We start from the raw sequence: 20,541 nt of genomic DNA, 5'->3' as shown, positions 1-20,541 counted from the left end.
ATCGGAACAACCAAGCTGTTACCGGTGCCTGTACAGCCACCCGAATCTTCAGGTATTGTGCGCGAGCGCCGACTTTTTTATGCGTCAGTGCCACACGACAGAGTAAAGTTGCCAGAAAGAGAGCAAGCGTAAACCCACGAAGCGCGCTTAGCTGGGCCTATCGTCTGTTTGGCTGTTCCGTAATGAAGATGTCATCCTGTATTAACTCGATCACTTCAAACGAACAGGCTGCACGTCTTGCTCGTATTTTATATTCCGAAGATCAACAAGTAACTGAGAAAATGCAATCCACAGATACGTCACAAGCCCCCTCCCTTGTGATAAGCAGACAAATGTGGACCATCTGAAGTGAGTTATTGCAGGGCGATGTTCTCATGAAGGAACAGCCAAGCAGACGATGGGCGTAGTTGAGCGCGCTTAGTGAGCATGCGCTTAAGTACCAACCACTGGCACGCGTATGCATGCGCGTACGCGTCAAAAGCGTCAAGTCGCGCCTGTAGGAAAAGGGCGCGCAACCACTGGCACGCGTGGACGTCGGCTGTGTTCCAATTCTTAGACAGCACATGGACAGTCTACACAGACTGCTTAGAAGACAGCACCGAGTTCATGCTGTCTGAGAATTAGAACACGTCTGCACGACTTTTACGCGACGATGTGCCACCTCGCGTTGAGCAGAAAAACTAAAATAAACAAACGTAACACTTGTAGTTTCTGGCTTAATTCGTGTTGAAATCAAATACAAATAAACGTTACTCACTTTGAGCGTCTGAAGAAGCATCTGCTTGTGTGCATACGACCATTCCAGTGAGATACCATCAATCTGAGCGATTCGCTGAGCCACCATCTTGTTTCGACAGCAAAGTAGCCAGCATCGTATTTCTCTACGATGCGGTCTTCCCAAAGCTGTCTATTTTTCCGACTACGTGAGAGCTGGAATCGAACTTAAGAGGGCCGCCGTCCATTTAGCTGTCTATTTAACCGTCTACGGTGAGTACTGGAACACACCCCGCGGTGATGCTGGTTGTGTTCCCATTCTTAGACAGCACGTAGACAGTCTACGCAGACTGCTTAGAAGATAGCATCAAGACCATGCTGTCTGAGAATTGGAACACGTCTGGACGGCTTTTACGCGACGTTGTGCCACTTCATGGCGAGAAGAGAAAGTTAAAATAAACAAACGTAACAGTGGTATTTTCTGGCTCATTTTGGGTTGAAATTTAGAAAAGTTAAACTTTACTCACAATGAACGCCTGGAGAAGCTTTGCTTGTGTGCAGACGACCATTCCGACGAGATTCCATCTATCGGAGTGATTCACTGAGCCATAATCTTGTTTGGACTGCAAAGTAGCCTGCATCGTACTTCTCTACGATGTGGTCTTCTCAGAGCTGTCTATTTTGCTGGCTACGTGAGAATTGGAATGAGACTTAAGATGGCGGCCGTCCATTTAGGTGTCTATTTAGCTGTTTACGGTGAGTATAGGAGCACACCCGCTCACGCGTTCAAGGCTGATGCACAGTGTTGCTTGATATTTTGGCTTAAAAGTGTCTAAGTTCAGAGAAAACGGCGCGTTCTAAACTGGAGCAGGTTCGTACGTTGCCGAAGATATGACAGCGTGTTGAAATATTGACTGTGCTTGACCCACCACAGTTTTGATTATTTTAGAAGTAATTGAGATCGCAGTGAGAAAAGTAACTACAGCAGTATACACCAGAAATCAACATCAGTGCGTGCGCCGCTCCCGAAAACGAAAGTTCGCGTCTAGGATACTGTGCATCTATCATACCCTACTGAAACGTTCCGTATGCGATGTCCAATAATTCCGTATGTTTCCGTAAGAATCTTATGGAAATATACGGAAAATATATAGGAAACATATGTATTCTTTATGAAAACATATGGAATTATTGGACTCACATACGAAACGTTTCAGTAGGGTAGGCGTGTGCAGGGCTCTCCCTAAGGGGGGGGGGGGGGAGAGGGAGAGAAGTAAGGTTCGGCGTAGTGCCCGCCTTTCTATTATGTGGATGCATGGGGCTGACTTAGCAAGTGTATAAATTACCAGGTTGCTATAGCTGCACCAACAAATTCATTATTATTGTCAATATTCTGGCACACTTACTACATTTTCACTTCGTAATTTATAGCACTCTTGTTATCCTAATAATCGCACCCGAAACTTTATGATGTGTGAGATTTAGACCTTACGAGTACAATGAACTTTATAAAGAGGGCTTTCGAATGATGTCTGCGACAGAAATGCCCTCTAATACAACAAACGCAACAAACCACAGATGGCTCTTAATGATGCAATAAATATTGGCCATAAGATTAGGCCCAAGCACTGCATACAATGTTTCGGGCTTTGTATTTATTCGGAATTTGTTCTAACGCAACTAACTGTATTTGACACTTCATTATGTGACAGATATTGCTCAAATTAAGGCAGCTGAACTCTGTATCTCAGGCTCCCAAACATTGTCTGCAGTCAAACTATTCTCTAAGGCGACAAACAACACCTGACACTTCGTTATGTCCCAAACATCGATCATAAGCTTGCAAATGAACCTTGTATAGGAAGGTTTTGATGATGTCCGTATTACATATTTTCTTCAATGCAAGAAAGCACAGCTCGCTGCCAATGATGCAACAGATAGTGGTCATAAGATAGGAACCAAACACTCCATAGAATGCTTTTAATCATTGTCTGTAGTCGAAATATGGTCTAACGCAACTAACTGTGCCTGAGACTTCATGATGCAACAAACATTGCTCAAAAGACTGCAACTGAATTCTGTGTGGAAGACTTTCGGAAATTGTTTTCAGTCGAAATATTCTTAGAAGCGACAAACCACAACAAATACTTCGTGATGTTACAGATATCAATCATAAGATTCCAACTGAACCGTCTGTGGAAAGCTTTTGATGGTGTATGTCGTGTAAATTTCTTCTAATGCAAGAAAGCACAATGATGCAACAGTTATTGGTCATAAGATAGGAACCAAACACTGCATAGAATGCTTTCGGGCATTGTCTGTTGTCAAAATATGCTCTAACGCAACTAATTGTGCCTGACACTTCATAATGCAACAGATATTGCTCAAAAGACTGCAACTAAATTTCGTATGGAACAGTTTTTGGACGTTGCCTGTAGTCAAAATATTCTCAGAAGCGACAAACCACACCCGACACTTAGTGATGTTACAGATATCGATCATAAGATTGCAACTGAGCCTGTATGGAAGGCTTTTGATTAATGTCTTCATGCCGATCTTCCACTAATGCAAGAAAGCACTGCTGGCTGCACAATTATGCATCAGATATTGGTCATAAGTTAGGAACCAAGCACTGCATAGAATGCTTTTGGACATTGTCTGTAGTCAAAATATGGTTTAACGCAACCAACGGTGCCTGACACTTCATGATGCAACAGATATTGCTCAAAAGACTGCAACTAAATTCTGCATGGAAGACTTTTCAACCTTGTCTCTAGTTGAAATGTTCTCTGAAGCGACAAAACCACGCCCGACATTTCGTGATGTTACAGATATCGATCATTAGATTACAACTGAACCCTGTATTGAAGGCTCTTGAACATTATCTGCAGCCAAGATATTTTCTAAAGTGACAAACCACACCCGACACTTCGTGATGTCACAGATATCGATCATAAGATTGCAACTGAGCCTTTTATGAAAGGCTTTTTGATAATATATTCATACCAATCTTTCACTAATGCAAGAAAGCACAGCTGGTTGCACAATTATGCATCAGATATTGGTCATAAGTTAGGAACCAAGTACTGCATAGAATGCTTTAGGACGTTGCCTGTAGTCAAAATATGATTTAGCGCAACTAACGGTGCCTGACACTTCATCATGCAACAGATATTGCTCAAAAGACTGCAACTGAATTCTGCATGGAAGACTTTTCAACCTTGTCTCTGGTCACAATATTCTCTGAAGCGACAAAACCACACCCAACACTGCGTGGTGTCACAGATATCGATGATAAGATTACAACTGATCCCTGTGTGGAAAGATTTTGAGCATTGCCCACAGCCAAAATATTCTCTAAAGCGACAAAAACCACCCGACACTTCTTGATGTTACAGATATCAATAATAAAATTGCAACTGAATTCTTCATGGAAAACTTTTGATGATGTATGTCTTACAATATTCCTCTATTGCAAGAAAGCACAATATCGCAACACATATTGGTCACAAGATAGGAACCAAACACTGCATAGAATGCTTTTGGGCATCGTATGTAGTCAAAATATTCTCCGAAGCGACAATCCACAGCCGACACTTCAGGATGCAACAGATATCAGTCATGAGATTGGAACCGAGCACTGCGTTGAACGCTTTGAGATGGTATACTTATTTATTTTCAAATAATGCAGCCCACTGCGGGGATACTGCAGAGTAATGTACCTAAACACAAAACGTAAGCATTCAAACTGTAATATTACGTTAAGTGATCCAACGTAAAGAAATATTATTGCCTCCTGAGTGTAGCCCGGTAAAAAAATAGAAAAAAGAGAAATGAAAAATGAGAGAAATAGAACAAGTGCCTACAAAAAGTCAGACACACTGGTATCCCGAAACAAACCAAGTAGATTATTCCAGTGTTTGATAACTTTATTTGAACGTTTCAGAGAGCACTACAATTGGCTTCTAAGCTGGATTGTGATTGCAGATCAGTGCTGTGTATGAAGTTTTCGCTTTTTTCTGGCAGCCTAAATATTATTTAACATCTACAAAATGCATTTGACACTTTTTGATAAGATAGATATTAGTTTTGAGGTTACAGCTAAGCACTGCGTAGAAGGCTTTCGCATGTCATCATAATGAAAAAAGCGTGCCCAAAATTTTCGATGCGACACATACCGGTCCTAGCATCGCACCAGAGAAATGTAGAGAAATTTTGGCAAGTTTTCTAACATAGCTAAAATGAATACCTTGATATTTTGATTATCCTTAAATGCATGCATCTGTAGTCCAAGTTATTGCATATAGTAAAAAACTGAACAAAACTGAAGCAGTTCTTGGAAACACACACAAAGATGCAATGTTCAAAGCTATCTAATATTATTTTCAGCTCATTATACAGTCTGGAGGAACAGATAAATACGTGCAAAGTTTTCAATGGTCTCATAAGTCACATGAGGCACTTTTTGCATTTCTTCTAAGCAAAGTGCAGTACAGTACTAGTGCACCTTCATTCATTCTGTGCCTAAATGTATTTACCTTCTCTTCTTGCTGTCGTTTCATCATGCAGCTGATTTCAAATCAGGTGCTTTTTACTTACCAGGTTTCAGTTATCTGTCCGGCTGTAAACAAAACGCGTGTTATCGTAAACTGTAAAACGACGGAGAGGTGCCATTCTATGCCTACAGCTTTGAGTATCAGAATGTACTAGAAATTAAGAATGTGTGTTTTAAAACGCTGCCAAACGACGTGCATGCCACTGAGCGTGGCAGAGAAGCAGAACAAGCGAGAAGTGAAATAGCAGGCAATAAAACAGCACCTAATTATGCGACTTTCTTTTTCGATCAACACAGAAACACAGCTTCGAGTTTCTATCTTTTACATGAATGAAAATGAGACCACTAGGAGCTGAATGTGTCAGCGTCGCTGGTACCCGACACGAAGTCACATCACACTGCTACCAACCAGCACACGCTTGTTATTAGCTTAGCAACACACGAAAATCATTTCCACCGAAGCCTACGAATGTTTCAGCGTCGTGAAATCCGTGAATACAGTTAAATAAGTACGTACGTTTTCACATCACCGAAATGTGTTGGCTAGCGCGAGGTTAACTTTCAGCGATGGTGAATACCAATGTTGTAAACACAGTGCAGATAAAAACTGCGTATGCACAACGCAATGTTTTGGGCGTAGTATTAGGTGTCTATGTTGCAACGGAAACTACCGTCGACTTTTTTCAGCTGATGTTCCTCGCATGAGCTGGTTCAGACGAACTCGACGGTTGGGGCCTACGCCGGATGCACATGACACCACTCTGAATTTTCTCCTAGGTAGGCGAGGGCTCATGCTCAAAGCTTCCCACCTCCAAAGACTGTTTACACTCACTTTTAGCAGAGAAAATCACAGATCAAATCACAGGAACCCTGACATGCTCCAGTAGTCTGTAGAATGTTTTCGCTCGGCCAACAATCGCACTTGGGACCGGCGCAAGCACAGCCGGCCAGCATTCGCTGGATTTTTCGGCGTCACACGAACTCAGCACAAAACCACATCATGCTGGTTGCACTCACAGTCGTTCATCATGTCGTTGTTCGAGATTACGAAACGGTAATTCAGGAATGTTTGCAGTAGTTTCCGTGCTTGCTTCCAGCACTTTGCCGTGCCTTCGAAGCGGTGGTCATAAGGCTCAGTATTCGGAGCAATCACGGCCTCAGTTCTTTGGCGCGCAGCCTTTGCTTGTTTGGCGCCACTGTACGCGTGGTGACGTAGTGTACGCGTGGCAAAAATATCAAGCCCGGCTTGATCCCTTGCGCCTCATCGACTATGCCCCTCCGACATCCACGCCAAGAGGCACATTTGTCGCTTCTGACGCGTGGGCGCGAGCATACGCTTGCCAGTGGTTAGCTCTTTACTCTCGCCCTGTTCGCAACATGGCTTCGCCGTGCGGCGCTGACGCACAAAAAAATCGGCGCTCGCGCGCAATAGCTGAAGATTCGGGCGGCTGTACAGCCACCGGTAACTGCTTAGATATTCCGATTGTAATTGTTCAGTTGAAATCTACATATTCGACAAATGCAATGTGTAGAAGCAATGCTATGTAAAGGAGCTCTGCTCTAAACTAATCTTTGCTGGTTGGTTCCATTTTTCCCAATTTCTTTTTGACGACTGTACGGTGGCAAATAAAACATCTTGTGGAAGGCCGATTCTGTGTGAGGTTACAATTATTTTCTGCGGTAGAAGACATCGAAAATATAATCGCAGAGAAGAAAGATAGCTAGAAAGAAGATAAACAGATTCTTATGGAAGGAACTCCATAAAAGAATAAAAAATCGCAGCATAATCACGGAGTGAATCATGATGCGTGGGGTGAAGCGTCTGTCAGCCCGTCCATGCTTTCGTCCGTCCGTTCGTTCATTTTTCCGTCCAACCGCGCGACCATCCATGCGGCAATCCATGCGTCCATTCGTCTGTCCGTCCGTTCGTGCGTCCATCCATCCCTCTGTCTGTTCGTCCGTCCATGCGTCCATCCGTGCGTCTATCTAGTGAACACTCCAAGTACCGCCATCTCCCATCTCGCAACCCCTGTGACACATACCCTCTCTGCAGCGGGTATGTGCTACCGGTGGCTACGTACGTACGTACGTACATACATACATACATACATACATACATACATACATACACACATACATACATACATACATACATACATACATACATACATACATACATACATACATACATACATACATACATACATACACCCCCACACACACACACATACATACATACACTGAGGTGAAAATAATAAGAAATTTTGCTATAAAACAACAATTCTTATCCACTCAGTTTTGAATATTAAGCCTCAAAGAGAGTAGGTTACAAGAAAAATTCTCCAAAACTGTTTCGTCTGAACTCGGCGTATCTCGAACAATCTTGGAACAGCTTGATGCACAGTTTCTGCTGCGTCCCACTGATAAACAGTTTTTATACAAAATATAAAAAGAATGTCCCTGAATATGTCATGCTTAGAAAAAAAAGGCCGTTTATCGCAATTTATTACTTTTTTGCAATATTACTCTATTTTGGTTTTCATAGATTGGCTCACTCACAACACAATAACAAGCCATGATAGGACACGTAGGCTGAAAATTTGGTACAGTGGAAAGAAATTCCAGACAAGACATAAATAAAACATTTCCGAGCTACTAAGATCTTAGGTGGAAATATTGCTTCTATTGTCACTTTTAAACTCCATGCCATTTCCGAAAAACATTTCTTAAACAGGCTGCGAAGTTAGCAATCAGCGCATTTCCCATACAGCTGTCTCTTAGTCAGCTTGAAAAAAATTCAGTTCAACGCTGGGCAAGGTTTGTGAAATAAATATGTGAGGTGATGCTCCAGTGTACTGCATGTATATGTTGCTGCTGGCCTTTACTGCAATGTTGCTCAGCACACACGCATAATGTCACACATTAAATTAAACCACAATAAAGTAATGATGTTGTATGTTCATGAAACACGAACCACAATGAAAGAACATGAGGAGGTTTACCAGTGCATGGTTTCCAAAATTTTAATATATTTGCACGGAGTTCTTACAGTTTATCTAAATATAGTAATAATCGGAATAAGGACATCGTTACTAGCACTTTTGAAATGGTTTTTAATAATCAGCTTCAATATTACAGCACACCTATAGCCCTTGTTTGACTAAACCAGGGTACAGACCGAAAAATTGTAAGTAAATGCATGATATAGCTATAAACAATTATTATAAATATTTTCAGTATTAATATGAAGACAGATGTATAGATTATAAGCCAATTGAAGAGTACTCAATTGCACTATCAAAACAACCTATCCGAGTGAACACTACAATAAAATTACCACCAGGCCTGCGCTTAAGTCGCAGCACAGTCACAGTGAAAGCTATAGGAGCGGCCTTTCAGAGCCTTTCAAAGCAATTATTGGTTTACTACTGCAAGCATACTTGCTTCATACCCACTAGGGCATTAATAATAAAAATGTTTGGGTATAGTAGGCCGGCATTTGCTATGCTATTTTTCATTATTTTCCTCAGAAGCTTCGTAACCACTAAACACTTGAAAATAATTCTGAACCAATTATTCATGCAGTGACGAGGATGAGGAGTTATGGCGGAAGTGGGTTTGTGCCACAGTTAAATGGGGGGAGCAAGAAGAAGCTTTTGTAATTTGTCGGAGCCTTGGATGACCCACTCGTTACGCCATTCGCATTGTGCGATGACTAGTACGTTGTTGTTTCGATGTTTCAAGACGCTTTATAAGTCGTAATAATGCGATTGCTTTTGCTTTCGCGATATCAAGCCTGCCTAAGGCAAGTCTCAAGCACCGGTGTGGCTCAATTGTAGGGTACTGGGCTGGCACCCAGCGGACCCGGGTTTCAGCCCCACTATGTCATTGGTGCTAGGTTTGTTTCTCTGATTTTGCGCGATGTGGTTACAGACACCGGCGATGGCGACGGCAGACAACTACGCGTGATCCGAGTAGTGATCTCTTAACAGCTTTCGCTATAAAAAGTGAAACTTACACAGTAGAAACTTAGAAGTAGACTGCTGAAGAAGACGCACAGGCAGTGGGATAACATTACACAAGTACTAAAACCTAGTGCTGGATTTACCAGGAATAGTGACAATCCTCTCCCGCCCAAATATATCGCATAGAACCCCGTCCCACAGCTTATTCACACATGAAATGTTTAGTGCTATACATATTTGTGTATGCAAAATGATTATATTGACCAATTCCATATTTCTGCATGAATGGCTTCACTTTTTGTACAAAAATGCAAACATGATTACCATTCTCGTCCATGGGTGCTGTTTTCCATGGTAGTGAAATGCAGAAAAACACGTACACTTCGAATAACATGCATGCCAAAACTTTAAAGTACCTCAAATTCATTTGCCCTCTACCACTACAGCGTGTTTTACATCAGTGTCATAATTTGGTATATTACACACAAAGTTTAATTAGAAACCCTCAAGCGTGACAAAGGAAGTGCACAATAATTCATTGCTAATAGTTTAAACTACAGCTGCACGGATTGTCACTATACGAGTGCAATTCTAACGGCTCTAGCCATTAAAGTGTGCTGTTTCTGCTGACGTGAACATTGGGCAGAAAGACACAGTCACTGGTAGTCACTCTCTACTTGATTTTCTGTGCTTTGTTCGAGAGGCACTGTACATGACCGTAGAGCACCTGATCATATGTTGCTTCTGGAACTTAGAAAAATACAGATCATCGTTACAACCACGCTACATCCAAAGATGTAAAGTTGATAAATATGTGCTCACAATTAGCTGTCGTATTTTCAGAAGCTAATTACAAATAGCAAGAACTGATAAAAACGAAAAGAAGTGTGAACACACACACACACACAAACAGTGACGACTGAAAATATATTTTATGATACAAGTTCATAAACATGACGTTAGTTTAGAAAGCGTGAAACTTCTGCTAGGTATAGGCCAATGAAGTATCGTTTCCTTCTTTACATTAGGTGCGAGAAGCCCACTATAAATGAGTTTATTAGGCCACACAAGTTACACTGTTTTACAACACAACAGCTGTTGTTCATAACTTTAGAGTTATCTAAAATAGTCAGCTCATCCCACAATGTAGAGGAGCGAATGGCCAGTCTAGAAGACACAAAGCATGTCTTGGTTATGAGTGTGCTTGTTGCTCACATCCATTTTCCTAATGAAGCAAGCATTGAAAAATGCTCTTCATCAGAAAAAATAATCATAAGCAACAAACATGCTTAAAATATGTCAATTCATTTTAATGGGCTCATACAGCTGCTACCAACACTCACCTGTATTACTGATGTCAGCACCATGCTGGACCGATATGCTTTGTCCTGCACAGTACACCAAAGGTGTGCCCCATGACTTAGCTTGCGTGGGTGCTGACTGTATTGCACTGCTGCTCAGCTGGACTACCCATGGACAGAGATATGAGGAGCCATGGCTTTGAGGCACTCCGAGAGCGACCTTTAGAAATCAACAAATGCATTCATAGGTCAGATTCTCTTTGTAAAAAAATATATAACTATGCAATTGTGGTGAAAACATGGACGGCTGAATTACAACATGTTACAGCAGTGAGATAGAAAAAGCTACGCCAGATACAATGTGTATTTACTGGCCATTAATTGTCTGAAGCTTGTACAATAGTTCTTTTTCCTTGCAAGTTGTGACCAGCTAGGCGACTTTCACCCACTTGCTACTTCATTCCGGAGCACTCGAGCAACCAAGTGTGTCACAAGCTTGAGAGCTAAAGAAGGAATCAAAGTAGTTGGGCCATATAAACAGCACGAGCTTTTCAGCCTCACATATATGGAGTTTCATTGATAGGCGTTACACTTTCTACGCTCTCAATTGTCTTTTAATTCTCTTGCAACTATTGTCCAATAGGCTTCAATGTGTGAAAGGAATGCATTGATTGATTGATTGATATGTGGGGTTTACCGTTCCAAAACCACCATGCGATTATCAGAGACACCGTATTGGAGGGCTCCGGAAATTTCGACCACCTGGGGTTCTTTAACGTGCACTCAAATCTGAGCACACGATCCTACAACATGTCCGCCTCCATCGAAAATGCAGCCGCTGCAGCCGGGATTCCATCCCGCGACCGGCGGGGCAGCAGCCGAGTACCTTAGACACAAGACCACCTCGGCGGGGCTGAAAGTAATACAGGCATCGACTGTTAGTAACCAAATTCAAGTTTTCAGTGTATGGAGTTAAATTTACAGGCTGCAGATTTTACACTTTCAACATCTTCAATTATCTCGTAGTTTCCTCCTAGTTATATTGTCCGATAACCATGGTTGCATGAAAATAAGTCAAGCATCTACGGTTAACACCATGTTTGTGTTTCTAATATGTGCTCATTAGGTGGTGCTTACTTATTATTATGCATTTCAAAAAGACTGACCTAGCGACCAGCCGTTATGCAGCTTTCTTCCATCGAAGCTACCAGCCCTATTGAAAAAACGTCCACCATAGGAATGGTGGATTCTGGTGCTGGTAATATTGGTCGCACATGGTGTATGGTGGCGTATGGTGGATGCTGGAGTGCTGGCAATGTTGGAGGGTAAAACAGCGTCAGAACCACCCCGACGAGCTGCCACTAAAAAAACTAAATAAATAATTGTATTGAAAGAAATGTAGAAAGCACCCGTAAGAAAAAAAAACACTCTTGACCACGGGGATTGGAACGTGCAACTTTCAGATTCCATCTCAAGACAATGATTGATATGTGGGGTTTAGCGTTCTAAAATCACCATATGACTATGAGAGACGCCGTAGTTGAGGGCTCCGGAAATTTCGACCACCTGAGGTTCTTTAACGTGCACACAAATTTGAGCACACGGGCCTACAACATTTCCACCTACATTGGAAATGCAGCCGTCGAAGCCGGGATTCGATCCCGCGACGTGCGGGTCAGCAGCCGAGTACCTTAGCCACTAGACCACCGCAGAGGGGTCATCTCAAGACAATAACCCTGCGTCATACTGACATGTGGAAAATTGGTTGTTAAATAACTAGTCAAGTTACGAACTGACCGTTCAAGTTTGGTTTTGTTTGTCGCGTACTCGAGATAGACGGGATCTGCACCTGCTACTAAAAGTTGCATATTTATAAACACAAACCACTGCTGCCTGTAACCATTGCCACTGCGATAATTTCTACAGCGCTAGGCTATTTTAACAGTCCACAACCGCAAAAAAAAAACAAGTAGACTGGGGAGCAGGTGCAGTTTACCGGCAGTTGTGGCCAAGTTTAATATCAGTTTCTCGCTTGTTACGAAGGGTGGCATCTGCTCAGGCTCAGGTTTTATGACGCCTATAGGCTCACTCGAAAGATACGCCCACCCAATTGATTCAGTAGACACCTTTAGTTGGGCGTACGGAGAAGCCGCCTACGCTGTAAAAATTACGTTGCGTACGCGGCAAGTGAAGTGTGTGACAACATTTTATTTTAACGCACCTTGTTGCGTTTCACTCAAATAATAGATCGTGTGCACGATGCAATGGTTTGCAATGCTTATCAGCGCCACCAACGTTCGAAGCATGCTAGGTCCCGCTACCGTGGTCCCAGTAATAACGTGGCCTGTGTGATCTGCACGAAACACTTGCTGACTGCCAGGGGAAGGCCCACCAGCGTACAAGTCAGGCTATGGCGTTCGTGTGCAGATGTTTAGCATCGTTCCTGGGTGCACTGATTACGCACGTTCAGCTTTGCTGTTTTGAACTTGGTTGCGCTGTAAGAACGACGTCTGGTCAGGCATGGCCTGCACTGGATTGACCCCAGCGTTCTATCCAGCTCAGTGGCGGATGAGGCTTAGCAAACCCCGCAGCAAATGCCCGCGATCCAGGTATTCATAACCTTACGACGCACTATCAGCCCATTTAGGAGGTGAATGGTCGCACAGCGTCCAAAGCGTCTTATGGTGCAACATGAATAAAAGTGCGTACCAAGGTACTGTTTTATTCACGGGTTTATTCGCTGAGACGCCCGGCAGAAAAATACGTGTTGCCGCATACATTTTATCGAAGCGGTTCAATCCCGTGGCAGTGCTGCGTACGTGGGTTTGTTACGTACGGCTTGCTAAAGGTGTCTATCATTATGATGTTTTTATGCGCAACGTGCAGCGCAGTCTTGCCAGTGCACTTCTGCTGCTATACCATTAGCAACAACTACATAACGGCTTGGCCAAAACGAATGCAGTGCGCCAGAAACATTATGCTATCATATTGGTTCGACAAGCATAGGAATCGACAACTCTGTGTTCTCGCATAAGAGCCAGAGAAGTGCCGGAAAGTGCAACCGGTGGCTGTCGGTGAGGGAAGGCGTACGTTTGCTGAAAGTGTTGAAACCACGTCGCATCGATGTTTGTCGCTTCTTGTGCTGACACCGTACACAATAAAAAAATCCTTCATTTAGGGTAAATCATGCCATGGCTGTGCTCTATCGTCATTCATTCTCGTCGAAATTGAGTATTCTGAAACTCAGAAGCACCGATAATACTTGTACGGACTCAGTCAGTAGGCCTGACATTTGGTGAAAATCTTGGTGTAGAACAGAAAGGTCGAAGTCAAACTCGCTGGGTGTCGTCTCGACCCATGTCGAAGGTAAAAGTTTATGCATTTTAGCATCGCACGCACTTTGTTAAAACCAATTACGGATGAAGTAATTGAGTGCGCTAGAATTACCAGACTTGCGTTTCTAGTGTGGTGACACCAAGTGTTTTCACTGTATTTTTCTCACTGTATTTTCTCACTGTATTTTTCTCACTGTATTTTCTCACTGTATTTGTAAATACATCACTGTATTTTTCTCAAGTCGTTGGAGCTCGAGCTCATTTATTTCTTGACAACTTCGTGGCGATGTAACACATTTACTCTCGCTGTTCAGGGTGACACCTCCAGTCTTCTAAACACCACAACAAAGCAACACATCGAGCCTGTTAAACTGATGTAAGTACGTGCACGAAATTTAAACATTCGCGGCCGCATTCTACGGTCCGCAAAAATTGAAGCATTGTTGACACCGCAGGAATAAAAAGAAAACGTGCTCAAAAGCGTAATGAGCGGCGTTGGTTTCTTTCGATCGTAAACATATTTTTCTGCGCATTTTACAGTAAAACACTAGAAGTAGGTAATTTCACATACTGCCATCGGCTTTTTGACCACGCTACCATCATCCACCAAGCTTCTATCACGCCACCGTCATCCAGCTTATTCACCAAGCCATCAACCAAACATGCTTTAAATCACGATTATCAGCTGCCATTTTCCCCTGTTAATCACATGGGCTTGCCACCACCACCACCATCTGATTGATTGATTGATATGTGGGGTTTAACGTCCCAAAACCACCATATGATTATGAGAGACGCCGTACTTGAGGGCTCCGGAAATTTCGTCTACCTGGGGTTCTTTAACGTGCACCCAAATCTGAGCACACGGGCCTACAACATTTCCGCCTCCATTGGAAATGCAGCCACCACAGCCGGGATTCTAACCCGCGACCTGCGGGTCAGCAGCCGAGTACCTTAGCCACTAGACCACCGTGGCGGGGCCCACCACCTTCTGCCACCATTTTTCCCGCTCTCGCCATTATCAGCCAATATGGCTTTCATTATGTCCACTATTATTTCCACCAATTTCAGTATTTTTTCCATCATATCGATCAACAATTCCAGCATCCACCGAACCAAGATTTTCAACAGGCATACCACAAATAATCTACATGATGCTTCCATGCATGCTTCCAGGTCACTTCCAGGTCCGCTGGCCGATGATAGTCCCACCAGTCGAAGAGACTTGCTCGTTGAAGAATCACGAGTACTTTCTATTTTTGTATAGGTGCTCCAAGTAATGAGGAGGCTTCATGTGCCAGTGCGTGCAACTGATGCAACCCAGGATGTTAACAAATTCTGCGCTCTGTGAACAGGCTGATATCGATGTATTTAAAAACCATCACTAAAATTAAGAGCTTCTAATACAAATGTGGCATTAGCGCAAATCTATCACTATGTCAAAGTGATCAAATATATCATATTCACCTTGAAACGAAGTGAAGCACAATGTAGGCTTCACATACCGCATTATGTATGTCCTAGTAAAGTACAGTGCTACCACATCGGTAATCCTTTGCAGATCTAATTTTTCAAAATAACATGAATTCCTAGAGTGCTACCCAGCTCCTGGAAAAGAAATTAACATTAACATTTTCAACTATCAAACCTGGTAAATAGACCAGCTCGTATTTATAATCAGACAAGAGCTCACATATATCAAATCAAGAGAACTGCTGGTGTGTTTTCCTCCACCGTCTTCATAATATATGTGTATGTATATAAAAGTTGTAGTACATGTTCAACACTTGAACCTAATATGGGGAAACATTACATCTGCTGGGCTGAAAAACTTGCTGCCGTTATAGTACTACGCGAATAGCAACAACCTTAGTTCCGCAAGCTAAACTTGTCGATAGCAGAGCAATTAGCCAGTTCTTAAACATTACCTCTAGGTGTGCACGCCTACAAGTAATGTTTAGGAACTGGCTACGGGCCACTGGAGTCAAGGCTGCAGAGCCGTGCGAAATGACGGGCAGACGGACTCGACTACCTGTAGATACAGGTACTGCTCCATAAAGCATTAAGGTGAGGCACCGGTGAACTCTTTGCTTCTTCCGAGGGCCAAAGGAAATGTTGACGTTCACGGGCTCTCACTGGTAGGCGTGCTGCCAAAGCGACGTGATCGAAAACAGAAAATATCATCTAACGTCTTTGGTTCGACACATAATGGCGTTCGCACTATGGTTCTCACAAAAAGGGGAAGTGGGGCATTGATAAACAAAAACGCCAAGCCACACCACGGGAATCGCGCAGGCCAAAACAGTCAACAACGCCGTCTTTTAAATTTCTGTCACACGAGCACAAATTCTTCAGAGGCCTTGAAAAAGTTAACACCACTGTTCACTGACCCTAGTACACTGGACAGCTAACAAGAAAATAGAAGCGCAAGGGCTAACCATTGACGTAGCAAGAACCCAACACATCACGTAGTTCATGCGTTACCGCACGTATTTCAGGTTACTCAAGTAACGTGCCAAAATCGTGCCAATCAGAAACGCCGCACAGTACCCAACTGACCGACTGAAAAGCAAAGCGAACAAGCTGTTGCGGCACACAAACTCACAATGCAGGCCTCTCGAGTGCTAGTTGCGTCCATACACAGGCACTGATTCCCGCTTGCTTTCCACACACCGAGGCACCGGACTCTGAGGCACTGCTGCTGGTTTTCACACCACTTACACGCATTGAAAAGGCAGCGGTAATCACAACACGCGGTCGATCCCTGAAGGAACTCAAGCGAGAAGTGTTTGTTAGAATTGGCACTGACAGGTACGCTCTTTACGACACCATGTTGTTTTTGTCCTACTGCGCAGCACGCGAAAGCGCTCTCAGAACGCTCTTGCGCATTTTTCACGGCAAGACCGATATTGCCCTTATGTGTGAGAGGGAGCATCTGATCAACACTACACGCGTGCCAGATAAGTGTTTAGGTAACGCCATAAAGTGACCTGATGTTGAGAGTACTTGTTCACAACCAACCACAAGCTGTGGCTGTCAGCCAAGCTGTCACCTGCACGCGTTTGTCGTCCGCTTTGATGAGAGCTTGCAGCGGGGATTTCGCCTTCGCGATGTAATTGTTGCCATGTCAAGTGGTTGCTGCCTCACACAAAGTACATATCACTGGCTGGCTGCACCTTTAAAGGATATTCTTACGCCAAGCTAGATGGCTGCTAATCGTCGAAAAAATTCAGCCATAGTTTGCTCTAGAATTGCGACGGTTTGCACATTTACAGTGTCATTAAAAACTTCTGGAGCCATTTCATTCCGCCTTCTTGCCATATTAACACGGCCAACATCGGTATTAAAACAATAATGAAGGCGTGAAAACTTGATTTCTTTGCAACTTCTTGCGTATTTCGTATACGCTTCAGTTACAAAGTACGCGTTCGTTTCAGATCATGCCAAAATGCATCGATAGTTGTATTTCTCAAATCGTGCCCTTTAGACAGTTAGAGCCAGTCGAGGTATACGAGAGTGCCAGCACAGAATAAGCTTTATGAACCTCTAACTGAAAATTTGCACTCACTTTTTTTCCGATAGCGTGCAGGTAACCTGCTTCTATATACCTTTTTGGTGGTAATTTTCACCAATGTGCCAAGCGTCCTGAGCTGTGCTTTTAATTAGATGATGTGGGGCGCAACACAACGACATAACAAATAAGGTTGATAATATATCATGTCGCGTTCGAATTCACCGACCATTCACGTAGCACATTAGTTTTCGTCGAACCACAAGTATTTGAATGCAAACTTTTACGCAGAACAAGGATCTTCGGGAACTCTGACGGGATCCGAGCGATGTCTTCTTGCCCACCGACAAGGGCAACTCGACGGTGGTGTTGGACAGCGGGGACTACGATCGGAAGATTTCAGCTCTTTCAGAAGGAGACGCATACACGCAGCTAGTAAAAGACCCAACGAAGCAAGCCCAGACACAGCTGAACAAGCTGCTCACGGAAATTTTCAAGCAACATTTGGATCTCAGAACACTTTACCTGCGAGTAATCTGCCGTAACGTATCCCCACTGAGTTTATATGGAGTACCGAAAATTCGCAAGCCTGACGTTCCCATCCAACCGATTGCAGACTTCACTTCGTCCTTATGCCGAGCCTTTTGAAAATTTCTACACCAAATTTTCACCGCAACCCCAAACCCGGAAGGCACCAACTCATGTCCGTGACCCCAGCCACTTCGTGCAGCTAGCGTCAGATGTGAGCATCGACGAAGACAAGAGCCTGGTCTCATTTGACGTCGTTTCATTGTTCTCCAATGTGCCAGTGCCCTTAGCTGTTTCCTCTGGCCGTTTTGCGCTTCAGGGGGACGCAAGCTTGAGTGAAAGGACTCTTTTGGCGGTTGACGAACTCTGCCATCTACTGGAGTTCTGTCTGTCTAGTACGTACTTCTCCTACAAAGAAACTATTCTAAGGCAGAGCAGTGGAACCGTGATGGGAGCTTCTATCTCCGTTACAATGGCAAACCTGACCATACAGTACAAAGAAGAGAAAGCACTCAGCTCCTTCTCTCCGCAACCCAAGCATTTTCTTCGTTATATGGACGACTGCTTTTGCATCATGAAGACGTCTGAAGTAGAAGAGCACCCGAATTCTGTGCACCCAACCATACAATACACGACCGAGTTTGAAAGCGACCGCTGTCTGCCCTTTCTTAATGTCCAGGTGGCAAGAGAGAGCAACGACCTGGAGTTCTCCATTCACAGGAAGCCAACGCACACTAGGCACTACCTTCAATTTGATTCTTACCCCACCAGCCACAGGGCCTCGGTTGTGACCACGCTATTCCAGAGAGCTAAGAACTTATGCTCCAATGACACGGAGCGAAAGAAAGAAGAGGCCTACGCAATCGCAGACCTTAAAAAACAGATATACAAAAAAAATTTCATTCGAGTCACTACCCACCGCACAGAGCAAGAGAGGATACGAATACCCCAATCCCCCTAATTGGCAGCCCCCCCGCCCCCAACACACGTACCGGTCCCATACGTGCAGGGAACCAGTGAGATGTTCGAGCGGATCTTCAAAATAGAAGGGGTTTGCATCGCGCACGTGCATTCGTGTACGCTGGGCCGCCTCCTCCCCCGCCCGATAGACAGGCCAATAATGGAAAGTACCCCCGGTGTCGTTTACGAAATTCTGTGTGCCGAGGGCTCTTCTTCGTGTAATGGCGAGGCGAAAGACCTACCGGAACGACTGAAGCAACACGCCAACGATGTGCAGAAGCTCTACAAAGAGCGCAGGGCAGCCGCCGAACATGCTCATACATTGGATCACCGGATAAATTTCGGAGCAACGGCCATCCTTGAAAGCGAGCTGAACTGCAGGAGAAGGTTGCTACTCGAGTCGTGCGAGCTACAGACGACAGCCCATAACATCAACCACTCTCTCGGAGCCCTTCCCCCAGTATATACACATGGACTGCGCTCCACGGCTAAACGAGAAAGAAAGAGGGAGGTCATTATTTCCCCCGCGAATGCTTTGAAGACGCCGCTGCTACGTCGTCCAGCAATCACCCCTGAGGAAGGAACCAAGTCGGTTTCGAAACGTCGGGTTTCTTCAAAACCATTTGGTTGGAGTCTAGAGTCTAAATCATCTCCCAGTTTTGTACCCAACCAGACAGACTTCTGTCGAATGCTTACATTCAAAATTTTACGCTATATTGACGCCCAGTAGGATTCTTTGTTTACTGCGACTTTAAACTTATTAAACGACAGTTGTCAATACAGTCCGTTGCGTACGAGAGAAACAACACGCGAAACTCATAGCGCCGAAATAAAAAAATGCACATGCAGTAATTAGGCAGCCCTACATGGCCGTAATTCAACTCAAAATAGGCGATGGCCCCCACGTATCCCGTCACGTCTGCAGGTTCTAAGCAGTCACGATGTTCGTAAGAGTGGTCCCGGCCACTCTTGTAGCCATGCTGTTCATAGGCAAAATTTTGCTTCGTGAATCCACTTGAGAGCATTTTTTGATGACGCAAGCAAATGTAGCAATGGCAAAACCATCCCTGACATGTTCCTTGGCTGTCGCAGAGTGCTTTATTGCAGCGGGCGATGTGGCAACGATGGCCTCTAACGACGTTTTTTTTTTTCGCTTCGTGAATTGACTAACGTGACAAAATTTCTGTTAGCGAAAATTTCTTCGTTAGTGAGCTTTGTGAATAGGCCCCGTTTACTGCTGTGTACTATTTTCATTATTGTAACGCTAGCCTTTCTGCGCTGCAGTCAGCCCATCTGATAGCAGTTAGTCACTTCCGGGGACAGACCGTTCAGACGCAGTTGGCGCGATGACGCGGAAAATGCATACTCAGTTTAGTCTACTCTGCTGACATGAAGAAGCATAATATACTAGCCTTCGTTTGAAGCACAAGAGGATCCGCCTATAAGTGGGTGAATGGGCCGCACAAAAAAACACACTCGCGAATTAGCGAAATTGTCTCAGACCCTGAAGAAGCTCAGCTTTCAGTTAACGCCAGTGCTCCCAGATCAGCCCACCTGTAGATAACCCTGTCTTCTGCTGAAACGCGAAAGAAGAGTAGTCACGCAATACTATATGCTCTAGCGTCTGATACATTAGACAACGTTCTCAATTATGGCTTTATTATTGTCTACT

General features: G+C 43.9%; 1 protein-coding gene across 4 annotated transcripts in view; it reads right to left on the bottom strand.

The window, feature by feature from the left end:
* Positions 1-20,541, bottom strand: part of LOC119161647 (low choriolytic enzyme) — a 1,178,895-nt gene that overhangs the window by 742,310 nt on the left and 416,044 nt on the right. For all 4 annotated transcript variants that reach the window (XR_012887764.1, XM_075880929.1, XM_075880927.1 and 1 more), the window contains exon 3: positions 10,578-10,755. Coding sequence is in view for 3 of the 4 variants with exons in the window: in XM_075880929.1 (XP_075737044.1) it covers positions 10,578-10,755 (178 nt within the window). In the remaining variant the exon portion in view is untranslated. The remainder of the gene's footprint in view (positions 1-10,577; positions 10,756-20,541) is intronic.

This window comes from Rhipicephalus microplus, chromosome X, assembly GCF_043290135.1.
Source record: "Rhipicephalus microplus isolate Deutch F79 chromosome X, USDA_Rmic, whole genome shotgun sequence".
Taxonomy (NCBI): domain Eukaryota; kingdom Metazoa; phylum Arthropoda; class Arachnida; order Ixodida; family Ixodidae; genus Rhipicephalus; species Rhipicephalus microplus.
The sequence above is the reverse complement of the archived record's forward strand: the minus strand, read 5'-3'. Positions and strand labels throughout refer to the sequence as shown.